Source organism: Procambarus clarkii, chromosome 52 (assembly GCF_040958095.1).
Source record: "Procambarus clarkii isolate CNS0578487 chromosome 52, FALCON_Pclarkii_2.0, whole genome shotgun sequence".
In the NCBI taxonomy this organism is placed as follows: domain Eukaryota; kingdom Metazoa; phylum Arthropoda; class Malacostraca; order Decapoda; family Cambaridae; genus Procambarus; species Procambarus clarkii.
Genome location: NC_091201.1, coordinates 18,729,910 through 18,744,632, shown reverse-complemented (window position 1 = coordinate 18,744,632; position 14,723 = coordinate 18,729,910). Strand labels below are relative to the sequence as shown.

Here is a 14,723-nt window from a genome sequence, read left to right as displayed (position 1 = left end):
TAACCTAACCTAACCTATCTTTATAGGTTAGGTTAGGTTAGGTAGCAGAAAAAGTTAGGTTAGGTTAGGTTAGGTAGGTTAGGTAGTCGAAAAACAATTAATTCGTGAAAACTTGGCTTATTATGCAAATCGGGCCATGCATAGTAGGCTGAGAAGTGCGTTCTTGCTACTAGGTACTACATATATATGTCGTACCAAGTCTGGTTCCAGGACACCAGACTTGTCCTGGAACCGAGAAGCATGAGCTACGAGGAAAGGCTAAAGGAGCTGAACCTCACGTCCAAGGAAAACAGAAGAGAAAGGGGAGACATGATAACCACCTACAAAATTCTCAGGGGAATTGACAGGATGAACAAAGACAAACTTTTCAGCACGGGTGGAACACGAACAAGGGGACACAGGTGGAAGCTGAGTACCCAAATGAGCCACAGAGACGTTAGAAAGATTTTTTTCAGTGTCAGAGTAGTTAGTAAATGGAAGGCACTAGGAAGTGATCTGGTGGAGGCTGACTCCATACACAGTTTCAAATGTAGATATGATAGAGCCCAGTAGGCTCAGGAATCTGTACACCAGTTGATTGACAGTGGAGAGGCGGGACCAAAGAGACAAAGCTGAACCCCCTCAAGCACAAATATGTGAGTACAAATAGTTGAGTACAAACACCACACCACCACCACAAACACCACACCACCACCACAATCACTTCACCACACCCAGAAACACCACACCACCACCACAAACACCACACCACCACCACAAACAGCATACGACCACCACAAACACCACACCACCACCACAAACACCACACCACCACCACAAACACCATACGACCACCACAAACACCACACCACCACCACAAACACCATACGACCACCACAAACACCACACCACCACCACAAACACCACACCACCACCACAAACACCATACGACCACCACAAACACCACACCACAACAACAAACACTTCACCACCACCACAAACACCACACCACCACCACAAACCGAGGCCCCACCACCGTGGGGCCTCGTAGCCTGGTGGATAGCGCGCAGGACTCGTAATTCTGTGGCGCGGGTTCGATTCCCGCACGAGGCAGAAACAAATGGGCAAAGTTTCTTTCACCCTAAGTGCCCCTGTTACCTAGCAGTAAATAGGTACCTGGGAGTTAGTCAGCTGTCACGGGCTGCTTCCTGGGGTGTGCGTGGTGTGAAAAAAAAAAAAGTAGTTAGTGTAGTTAGTAAACAGTTGATTGACAGTTGAGAGGCGGGCCGAAAGAGCAAAGCTCAACCCCTGTAAAAACACAACTAGTAAACACAAACAAAACACCACCACCACAAACACCACACCACCACCACCACAAACACAACACCACCACCACAAACACCACACCACCACCACAAACACCACGCCACCACCACAAACACTACAACACCACCCCCACAAACACCACACCACAACAACAAACACCACACCACCACAAATACCACACGACCACCACAAACACTACAACACCACCACAAACACCACACCACCACCACAAACAAAACACCACCACCACAAACACCACACCACCACCACAAACACCACACCACCACCACCACAAACACAACACCACCACCACAAACACCACACCACCACCACAAACAAAACACCACCACCACAAACACCACACCACCACCACCACAAACACCACACCACCACCACAAACACCACACCACCACCACAAATACCACACGACCACCACAAACACTACAACACCACCACAAATACCACACGACCACCACAAACACCACACCACAACAACAAACATCACACCACCACCACAAACACCACACCACAACAACAAATATCACACCACCACCACAAACACTACACGACCACCACAAACACCACACCGCAACAACAAACATCACACCTCCACCACAAACACCACACCACAACAACAAACACCACACCACCACCACAAACACCACACCACCACCACAAACACCACACGACCACCACAAACACCACACCACAACAACAAACATCACACCACCACCACAAACACCACACCACCACCACAAACACCACACCACAACAACAAACATCACACCACCACCACAAACACCACACCACCACCACAAACACCACGCCACCACCACAAACACCACACCACCACCACAAACACCACACCACAACAACAAACACCACACCACCACCACAAACACCACACCACCACCACAAACACCACACCACAACAACAAACATCACACTACCACCACAAACACCACACCACAACAACAAACATCACACCACCACCACAAATACCACACGACCACCACAAACACTACAACACCACCACAAACACCACACGACCACCACAAACACCACACCACAACAACAAACATCACACCACCACCACAAACACCACACCACCACCACAAACACCACACCACCACCACAAACACCACACCACAACAACAAACATCACACTACCACCACAAACACCACACCACAACAACAAACATCACACCACCACCACAAACACCACACCACCACCACAAACACCACACGACCACCACAAACACTACACGACCACCACAAACACTACACGACCACCACAAACACCACACCACATCAACAAACATCACACCACCACCACAAACACCACACCACAACAACAAACATCACACCACCACCACAAACACCACACCACAACAACAAACATCACACCACCACCACAAACACTACAACACCACCACCACCACAAACACCACACCACCACCACAAACACTACAACACAACCACCACAAACACCACACCACCACCACAAACACCACACCACCACCACAAACACTACAACACCACCACCACCACCACAAACACCACACCACTACCACAAACACCACACGACCACCACAAACACCACACCACCACCACAAACACTACAACACCACCACCACCACAAACATCACACCACCACCACAACCACCACACCACCACCACAAACACTACAACACCACCACCACAACCACCACACCACCACCACAAACACTACCACACCACAACCACAAACACCACACCACCACCACAAACACCACACCACCACCACAAACACTACAACACCACCACCACAAACATCACACCACCACCACAAACACCACACCACAACAACAAACACCACACCAACACCACAAACACCACGCTACAACCACACCACCACCACAAACACCACACCACCACCACAAACACCACACCAACACCACAAACACTACAACACCACCACCACACCACCACCACCACAAACACCACACCACCACCACCACAAACATCACACTACCACCACACCACCACCACAAACATCACACGACCACCACAAACACCACACCACCACCACAAACACCACACCACCACCACAAACACTACAACACCACCACCACATCACCACAAACATCACACCACCACCACAAACACCACACCACCACCACAAACACCACACCAACACCACAAACACGACACTACCACCACACCAACACCACAAACACCACACTACCACCACAAACACCACACCACTACCACAAACACCACACCACCACCACAAACACCACACCACCACCACACTACCACCATAAACACCACAATACCACCACAAACATCACACCACAACAACAAACACCACACCACCACCACAAACACCACACCACCACCACAAACACCACACCAACAACACAAACACCACACCACCACCACAAACACCACACCACCACCACAAACACCACACCACCACCACAAACACCACACCACCACAACAAACACCACACCACCACCACAAACACCACACCACCACCACAAACATCACACCACCACAACAAACACCACACCACCACCATAAACACCACAATACCACCACAAACATCACACCACCACAACAAACACCACACCACCACCACAAACACCACACCACCACCACAAACACCACACCACCACCACAAACACCACACCACCACCACAAACACCACACCACCACCACAAACACCACACCACCACAACAAACACCATACCACCACCACAAACACCACACCACCACCACAAACATCACACCACCACAACAAACACCACACCACCACCTCAACTACCACACCACCACCTCAACTACCACACCACCACCACAAACACTGCAACACCACTACCACACCATCACCACCACAAACACCACACCACCACCACAAACACCACACCACCACCACAAACACCACACCACCACCACAAACACCACACCACCACCACAAACACCACACCACCACCACAAACACCACACCACCACCATAAACACCACAAACATCACACAACCACCACAAACACCACACCAACACCACAAACACCACACCACCACCACAAACACCACAAACATCACACCACCACCACAAACACCACACCACCACCACAAACATCACACCACCACCACAAACACCACACCACCACCACAAACACCACACCACCACCACAAACACCACACCACAAACACCACACCACCACCACAAACACTACACCAACACCACACCAGCACCACAAACACCACACCAACACCACAAACACCACACCACCACCACAAACACCACACCACCACCACAAATACTACAACACCACCACCACCACAAACACCACCACCACAAACACCACACCAACACCACAAACACCACACCAGCACCACAAACACCACACCAACACCACAAACACCACACCACCACCACAAACACCACACCACCACCACACCAACACCACAAACACCACACCAGCACCACAAACACCACACCACCACCACAAACACCACACCACCACCACAAACACCACACCAGCACCACAAACACCACACCAACACCACAAACACCACACCAGCACCACAAACACCACACCACCACCACAAACACCACACCACCACCACAAACACAGCACCACCACCACAAACACCACACCAACACCACAAGCACCACACCACCACCACAAACACCACACCACCACCACAAATACTACAACACCACCACCACCACAAACACCACACCAGCACCACAAACACCACACCACCACCACAAACACCACACCACCACCACAAACACCACACCACCACCACAAACACCAACACCACAAACACCACACCAGCACCACACCAACACCACAAACACCACACCAGCACCACAAACACCACACCACCACCACAAACACCACACCACCACCACAAACACCACACCAGCACCACAAACACCACACCAACACCACAAACACCACACCAACACCACAAACACCACACCACCACCACAAACACCACACCAACACCACATCAAGACACAGGAAGCTTCAGGAACTGTATCACCAAGTAAGAGAGGAAGTCACATATCCTGGCCGCGTTTTACGCTTCCAATATAACTTTATGAAGGAAAATCACACAAAAATGTTGTTATTAAAACGGAAATAGACACCAGTGCACAAATATTTCACGTTTCATTGACTTTAGTGGTCACTCCTTTGAAAAATAGGATATAAGGAAACTGCATAAGGTGTATTGGCCACTGCGATACTCCACTTAACCTCATCCTTCTTGGTTATATATTCAGTTAGTCAGCCTAACTTGTCTGTATTTCAACTCTGCCTCTGAAAATGTTGACAGGCTCAACGAAACGCATCTCTGAGTGTCAGGCCATATAAAATGGTGAAATAAGTTTTAGAGACATAATTTTTAACTTTTTCTCAAGTGAAGAAGAACGTAGAGAGAGAGAGAGAGAGAGAGAGAGAGAGAGAGAGAGAGAGAGAGAGAGAGAGAGAGAGAGAGAGAGAGAGAGAGAGAGAGAGAGAGAGAGAGAGAGAGAGAGAGAGAGAGAGAGAGAGAGAGAGAGAGAGAGAGAGAGAGAGAGAGAGAGAGAGAGAGAGAGAGAGAGAGAGAGAGAGAGAGAGAGAGAGAGAGAGAGAGAGACAGACAGACAGAGAAATACACCAATATACACCAATGTATATACAATGAAGATTTTACTAGAAGCGACACAGGGACCCCTCTCCAAGGATTTTATATATTTTATCATTTATAATATATTCACCTAGCTTGATTTTAGATGTATCTCACTGGCTCAATGTTATCACAGTCTAAGATGTAATGCTCCAGTGAGTGTTCTTGTCTTTGTCCACACACACTTTACACTTGACTCCGTCTACATCCCTATACAAGCCCAACTGCCAGAGCTACTCGGAGCCAAGTCGTGTTGAAGTTTACTTTAGTCCTGGAATATGTTCTGAACTAAAGTATACTTACTGGTTGGTCAGAAGGCATGTGTTCCAGAGGACAGAAAAACAATGAAAACTTAAAAATCTGGCAGATGAAAGTAAACAAACACAAATTACTGAAACCACAAATACTGATGTAATTGCAATAGTAGAAACTAAAATAACCGGAAGTGTCACAAATGTAATATTCCCCCAGAACAATTAGAGAAAAGAAAGGTGAGACCAGGAAGTAGCACCGCTGGTTGAAATAATCAAGATATTTGAAGAGCTCAATAATGGAGAGGAAAACAACTACAGAGACTATGTCACTGGAATCATTTCAGTGGAGGAGTATAAAGTGATGGTGTGAGTGGTCTACAACTCCTCGCGGAACCACAGAAGACCTAAAATATATTACAAAAATGCTTCTATAAATAGTCTCCAAGAAGTGACAGAAACAGGGAGCCGAGCGGACAGCACGCTGGACTTGTGATCCTGTGGTCCCGGGGTCGATCACAGGCGCCGGCGAGAAACAATGGGCAGAGTTTCTTTCACCCTATGCCCCTGTTACCTAGCAGTAAAATAGGTACCTGGGTGTTAGTCAGCTGTCACGGGCTGCTTCCTGGGGGTGGAGGCCTGGTCGAGGACCGGGCCGCGGGGACACTAAAAGCCCCGAAATCATCTCAAGATAACATAGAACAGGGATGATAGTAATAGAAGACTTCAGCCATTCATAAATTTACATTGGCTGAAGAGTGAGAGCAAAGGTAGTAGACATATACAATAAAGACACCCTAATACATTACGTCAGTAAGGACAAAGTAGACATATACAACAACACAGCAATACAATGTGACACTAAATGATAAGTATGAAAAGTTCGTAACAAAAAATCCAGAATGTCTTAAAGCAGGAGCTAGACCTACCCTTAGATCTAACACCTTTAAGACAATAGATATTTCCAAAAGAAATACAATTAAGCAACTAGAGGAGCAATATGTGATGAAAGCCAGAGGCACAAACAAACGTCCACCATAGATATTAAAAGTGGCAGTTGCAGCATTGTGTTGATCCCTTGCCGTAGTATTGTGGTCTGTATTAAAACAAGATTTTCCAGAGGTCAGGAAAACAGCATTTGATACAGTCTCACACAAGAGACTTGGACAGGGTAGCAGGTTGGGATGAGTGCTAAGTTCAGTGAGGGAGTACCTACCAGGAAGGAAGCAAAGAGTCACCATGAGAGGGAAGACATTAGAGTGTAAAGAGGTAACGAGTGAAGTACTACAAGGATCACCAATAAAGCTCATCCCATCCCTAATATAGATCAACGACCTGACAGGAGGAAATATCCTCCCTCAGATCAACACTAACGATGCAAAACAAATGAGAAAAATCAGAACAGAGGGACGGCAACATGTGACTAGATACTCCAGAGGGACCCCAAAATGACTAGACCAACTGTTATCGGGACAGAAGCCGGAGTAAGAAGACCCATACCAAAATACAGTGTGAAGACGAGACAACTTACTCAGTATGTTATTTAAGATACAAAAACTGAATAAGAAGAAAAACGGGAGAACAGTCACTGCATTAAATTAGTAATATTTCTGATGTCAAATCTTAGCAGCCAACCCTCGACCTTGCAAGCAATCCTAGGAGAGAATATTATGACAAAATAACAATACCACGCACACGCGCACACGCACGCGCGCGCACACGCACGCGCGCGCGCACACACACACACACACACACACACACACACACACACACACACACACACACACACACACACACACACAAACACAAACACACAAACACACACACACTCAAACTGAAGGAATGGTCGAACAAGTGGTTGTTAGAGTTCAACCCAACCAAATGTAATGTAATGAAGATAGGTGTAGGGAGCAGGAGGCCAAATACAAGGTATCATCTGGGAGAGGAAATCCTTCAGGAGTCAGAGAAAGAAAAAGACTTGGGAGTTGATATCACGCCAGATCTGTCTCCTGCAGCACATATCAAGAGGATAACATCAGCGGCATATGCCAGGCTGGCCAACATACGAACGGCATTCAGAAATTTGTGTAAAGAATCATTCAGAACTTTGTATACCACATATGTCAGGCCAATCCTGGAGTATGCAGCCCCAGCATGGAGTCCATATGTAGTCAAGGATAAGACTAAACTGGAAAAGGTTCAAAGGTTTGCCACCAGACTAGTACCCGAGCTGAGAGGTATGAGCTACGAGGAGAGACTACGGGAATTAAACCTCACTTCGCTGGAAGACAGAAGAGTTAGGGGGGACATGATCACCACATTCAAGATTCTGAAGGGAATTGATAGGGTAGATAAAGACAGTCTATTTAACACAAGGGGAACACGCACAAGGGGACACAGGTGGAAACTGAGTGCCCAAATGAGCCACAGAGATATTAGAAAGAACTTTTTTAGTGTCAGAGTGGTTGACAAATGGAATGCATTAGGGGGTGATGTGGTGGAGGCTGACTCCATACACAGTTTCAAGTGTAGATATGACAGAGCCCGATAGGCTCAGGAATCTGTACACCTGTTGATTGACGGTTGAGAGGCGGGACCAAAGAGCCAGAGCTCAACCCCCCGCAAACGCAACTAAGTGAGTACAACTAGGTGAGTACACACACACACACACACACACACACTGGAGTATGCGGCCCCAGCATGGAGTCCGTACCTTGTCAAGCACAAGACGAAGCTGGAAAAAGTTCAGAGGTATGCCACTAGACTAGTCCCAGAACTAAGAGGCATGAATTACGAGGAAAGGCTGCGTGAAATGCTCACGACACTGGAAGACAGAAGAGTAAGGGGAGACATGATCACTACCTACAAAACTCTCAGGGGAATTGACAAGGTAGATAAGGATAAACTATTTAACCCGGGGGTACGCGAAGAAGGGGATACAGGTGGAGACTGAGTACCCAAATGAGCCACAGGGACGTTAGAAAAAACTTTTTTCAGTGTCAGAGTAGTTAACAGATGGAATGCACTAGGCAGTGATGTGGTGGAGGCCGGCTGACTCTACACAGTTTCAAATGTAGATATGATAGAGCCCAGAAGGCTCAGAAATCTGTATACCAGTTGACCGACAGTTGAGAGGCGGGACCAAACAGCCAGAGCTTAACCCCCCCCACAAGCACAACTAGGTGAGTACACCCACGAGAGTAAAGACCAAACTGAGCGTGTGTTCCTCCCCCCACAGCACCTTCCGCGCCGAGGAACCTCTGGGCTCCCCATCCCACCTTCACCCAGCATCCTGCTTCCAAAAACATCAACGTGACGTGGGATCCCCCGGAGCACCCCAGTGGCGTCATATACTCATACAGTCTTAAATATAACGGAGGAGCCTGTGCAGGTGAGAGCGGTGACGCGTGCTGTGAAGGTGAGAGCGGTGACGTGTGCTGTGAAGGTGAGAGTGGTGACGTGTGCTGTGAAGGTGAGAGCGGTGACGTGTGCTGTGCAGGTGAGAGCGGTGACGCGTGCTGTGAAGGTGAGAGCGGTGACGTGTGCTGTGAAGGTGAGAGTGGTGACGCGTGCTGTGAAGGTGAGAGCGGTGACGTGTCCTGTGAAGGTGAGAGTGGTGACGTGTGCTGTGAAGGTGAGAGTGGTGACGTGTGCTGTGCAGGTAAGAGCGGTGACGTGTGCTGTGAAGGTGAGAGCGGTGACATGAGCTGTGAAGGTGAGAGTGGTGACGCGTGCTGTGAAGGTGAGAGCGGTGACGTGTGCTGTGAAGGTGAGAGCGGTGACATGTGCTGTGAAGGTGAGAGTGGTGACATGTGCTGTGCAGGTGAGAGCGGTGACATGTGCTGTGCAGGTGAGAGCTGTGACGTGTGCTGTGAAGGTGAGAGTGGTGACGTGTGCTGTGAAGGTGAGAGTGGTGACGTGTGCTGTGAAAGTGAGAGCTGTGACGTGTGCTGTGAAGGTGAGAGTGGTGACGTGTGCTGTGAAGGTGAGAGCGGTGACATGTGCTGTGAAGGTGAGAGTGGTGACGTGTGCTGTGCAGGTGAGAGCGGTGACATGTGCTGTGCAGGTGAGAGTGGTGACGTGTGCTGTGAAGGTGAGAGCGGTGACATGTGCTGTGAAGGTGAGAGTGGTGACGTGTGCTGTGAAGGTGAGAGCGGTGACATGTGCTGTGAAGGTGAGAGTGGTGACGTGTGCTGTGCAGGTGAGAGCGGTGACATGTGCTGTGAAGGTGAGAGCTGTGACGTGTGCTGTGAAGGTGAGAGTGGTGACGTGTGCTGTGAAGGTGAGAGTGGTGACGTGTGCTGTGAAGGTGAGAGCTGTGACGTGTGCTGTGAAGGTGAGAGTGGTGACGTGTGCTGTGAAGGTGAGAGCGGTGACATGTGCTGTGAAGGTGAGAGTGGTGACGTGTGCTGTGAAGGTGAGAGCGGTGACATGTGCTGTGAAGGTGAGAGTGGTGACGTGTGCTGTGAAGGTGAGAGCGGTGACGCTTGCACTTCTTGGCTAACTATGCAAGGCCCGGTTTGCCTAATAGGCCGAGTGATTTTCTTTATTTAAAAAAAATTGTTTCCAGTTAGTTTATTTGAACTATTTATACTATATTATATTAAGAACATAAATTATTGACATAGTTGAGTTAGTTTAGGTTAGGTTAAGATAGGTAAGGTTAGGTTAGGTTAAGATAGGTAAGGTTAGGTTAGGTAGGGTTGGTTAGATTCGGTCATATATCTAAGTTAGTTTTAACACAAATTAAAACAAATTAACTCATACATAATGAAATAGATAGCTTTATCAATTCAAAAGGAAAAAATAGAAAACTATATAAATTCAGGAAAACTTGTCTTAATAGGCAAATCAAGCCTTGCACAGTAGGCCCAGTACTGCGTTCTGGCCACTAGGTACAACATATACATATATATATATATATATATATATATATATATATATATATATATATATATATATATATATATATATATATATATATATATATATATATATATAAAGTAACTCTTCCCCATGAGAGAATTAAACTCAGGCTAACCAGGTGGCAAGAAAGTACACTAACCAATACACCAGAGCAGATCGAAGGAAGCAAAGGGTTTCCATGAGGATTTTCATAAAGGAATAATCTGTCAGACCCACGCAGATTCCTCCAGGATAGGGCTGGGATCTGGCCCAAGACAGTCTAGAGGAAGGGCTGGGGTCTGGCCCAACACGGTCTAGAGGAAGGGCTGGGGTCTGGTCCAAACACGGTCTAGAGGAAGGGCTGGTTTCTGGCCCCAACACCGTATAGAGGAAGGGCTGGGGTCTGGCCCAACACGGTCTAGAGGAAGGGCTGGGATCTGGCCCCAACACAGTCTAGAGGAAGGGCTGGGATCTGGCCCAACACGGTCTAGAGGAAGGGCTGGGGTCTGGCCCAACACGGTCTAGAGGAAGGGCTGGGGTCTGGCCCAACACGGTATAGAGGAAAAGCTGGGGTCTGGTCTCAACACCGTATAGAGGAAGGGCTGGGGTCTGGCCCAACACGGTCTAGAGGAAGGGCTGGGGTCTGGCCCAACACGGTCTAGAGGAAGGGCTGGGGTCTGACCCCAACACCGTATAGAGGAAGGGATGAGGTCTGGCCCAACACGGTCTAGAGGAGGGGCTGAGGTCTGGCCCAACACGGTCTAGAGGAAAGGCAGGGGTCAGACCCCATCACCGTATAGAAGAAGGGCTGAGGTCTGGAACAACACGGTCTAGAGGAAGGGCTGGGGTCTGGTCTCAACACCGTATAGAGGAAAGGCTGGGGTCTGGCCCAACACGGTCTAGAGGAAGGGCTGAGGTCTGGCCCAACACGGTCTAGATTAAGGGCTGGGGTCTGGCCCAACACGGTCCAGAGTAAGGGCTGGGGTCTGGTCTCAACACGGTCTAGAAGAAGGGTTGGGGGTCTGGCAAAACACGATCCAGAGGAAGGGCTGGGGTCTGGCCCAACACGGTCCAGAGGAAGGGCTGGGGTCTGGTCCCAACACGGTCTAGAAGAAGGGCTGGGGTCTGGCCCAACACGGTCCAGAGGAAGGGATGGGGTCTGGCCCAACACGGTCTAGAGGAAAGGCTGAGGTCTGGACCAACACGGTCTAGAGGAAGGGCTGGGGTCTGGCCTCAACACGGTCTAGAGGAAGGGCTGGGGTCTGGCCCAACACAGTCTAGAGGAAGGGCTGGGGTCTGGACTCAACACCGTATAGAGGAAGGGCTGGGGTCTGGCCCAACACAGTCTAGAGGAAGGGCTGGGGTCTGGACTCAACACCGTATAGAGGAAGGGCTGGGGTCTGGCCCAACACGGTCTAGAGGAAGGGCTGGGGTCTGGTCTCAACACCGTATAGACGAAGTGCTGAGGTCTGGCCCAACACGGTCTTGAGGAAGGGCTGGGGTCTGGCCCCAACACGGTCTAAAGGAAGGGCTTTGGTCTGGGCCCCAACACCGAATAGAGGAAGGGCTGGGGTCTGGCCTCAACACGGTCTAGAGGAAGGGCTGAGGTCTGGCCCAACACGGTCTAGAGGAAGGGCTGAGGTCTGGCCCAACACGGTCTAGAGGAAGGGCTGGGGTCTGGCCTCAACACGGTCTAGAGGAAGGGCTGGGGTCTGGGCCCCAACACCGTATAGAGGAAGGGCTGGGGTCTGGCCCAACACGGTATAGAGGAAGGGCTGGGGTCTGGCCCAACACGGTCCAGAGGAAGGGCTGGGGTCTGGCCCAACACGATCTAGAGGAAGGGCTATGGTCTGGCCCAACACGGTCTAGAGGAAGGGCTGGGGTCTGACCTCAACACGGTCTAGAAGAAGGGCTGGGGTCTGGCCCAACACGGTCTAGAGGAAGGTTTGGGGTCTGACCTCAACACGGTCTAGAGGAAGAGCTGGGGTCTGGCCCCAACACGGTCTAGAGGAAGGGCTGGGGTCTGGCCCCAACACCGTATAGAGGAAGGGCTGGGGTCTGGCCCAACACGATCTAGAAGAAAGGCTTGGGTCTGGTCACATCACCGTATAGAGGAAAGGCTGGGGTCTGGCCTAACACGGTCTAGAGGAAGGGCTGGGGTCTGGTCTCAACACCGTATAGAAGAAGGGCTGGGGTCTGGTCCAACACGGTCTAGAGGTAGGGCTGGGGTCTGGTCCAACACGGTCTAGAGGTAGGGCTGGGGTCTGGCCCAACACGGTCTAGAGGAAGGGCTGGGGTCTGGCCCAACACAGTCTAGTGGAAGGGCTGGGGTTTGACCCCAACATGGTCTAGAGGAAGAGCTGGGGTCTGGCCCAACACGGTCTAGAGGAAGGGTTGGGGTCTGGTCTCAACACCGTATAAAGGAAAGGCTGGGGTCTGGCCCAACACGGTCTAAAGGAAGGGCTGGGGGTCTGGCCTCAACACCGTATAGAGGAAGGGCTGGGGTCTGGCCCAACACGGTCTAGAGGAAGGGCTGGGGTCTGGTCTCAACACTGTATAGAGGAAGGGCTGGGGTCTGGCCCAACACGGTCTAGAGGAAGGGCTGGGATCTGGTCTCAACATCGTATAGAGGAAGGGCTGGGGGTCTGGCCCAACACGGTCTCGAGGAAGGGCTTGGGTCTGGCCCGATCACGGTCTAGAGAAAGGGCTGGGGTCTGAACCAACACGGCCTAGAGGAAGGGCTAGCGTCTAGGAACTGGAGGATCAGACCAGCAACTAGGAGGCCTGGTCAGAGACCGGGCCGCGGGGACATTGATCCCCAGAACCCTGAACAGGCTGAGTGATCTCCTCAGCTTTTAACTGCTTCGTGTTTTCTCTCTTTACCTCTCCTCTATTCCTTCTATTCATGTTCCTCTTATTCTCTTCTTACTTCGATCTCTTCTTCATCATTCTCTTATTTTGCCATTCTCCTTTCTGTCTTTTACAGTTAATCTTTTACTCTGCTCTTTCATAAAGGTTAGTTTTCGTTCTACGTAGGATAGAACACAGTCATTGTTCTATAGAACGTAGTCAATAGTCTATCGAACGTAGACACATTGCTGTATAGAACATAGTCATTGTTTTACAGAAAGTAGCCATTGCTTTATACAACGCAGTCATTAAGGAATCGCTATTTTCTAACACACTGTCTTTTTCCGCAGCATTACGTTGGACAAGACATGTGGTTAATGCAACTCAGGTTAATGCTGTGATCAATCATTTGTTTCGACTCTGGTGTTACTGGCTTCAGCCTCACTTTTCAATATATTGTTTAATATTATTATTATTGCTTAATGTTAATTTTATATTTATGTTACATATATGTTAATTCTAATGGTCATTTTTTTCTTACGCTATATACCGTGTGAATGCTCTAGTATGCTGTGTGAATGTTTATAGGTGGTCCTGTGCAAGTGACATGGGAGGAATGTGGTTCTTACAAGGAAGAGGAAAGAATGTGGCTTTTCCAGGAAGAGGCGGGAGGGTTGTGGCTCTTCCAGGGAGGAGGCTGCGCAGGCAGTATGTCACTATATGCTGTTACAATGACAGTATAA

At 49.4% G+C, this 14,723-nt stretch overlaps 1 protein-coding gene across 1 annotated transcript; it reads left to right on the top strand.

Annotated features, from left to right (window-relative positions):
* The first annotated feature begins 9,927 nt into the window (after window positions 1–9,927).
* On the top strand, window positions 9,928–14,723 carry LOC138352151 (circumsporozoite protein-like). Its single transcript, XM_069304413.1, has 2 exons — window positions 9,928–10,696; window positions 14,569–14,723. The coding sequence occupies exons 1-2, from the start codon at window positions 9,928–9,930 to the stop codon at window positions 14,721–14,723; spliced, it is 924 nt and encodes a 307-aa protein (XP_069160514.1).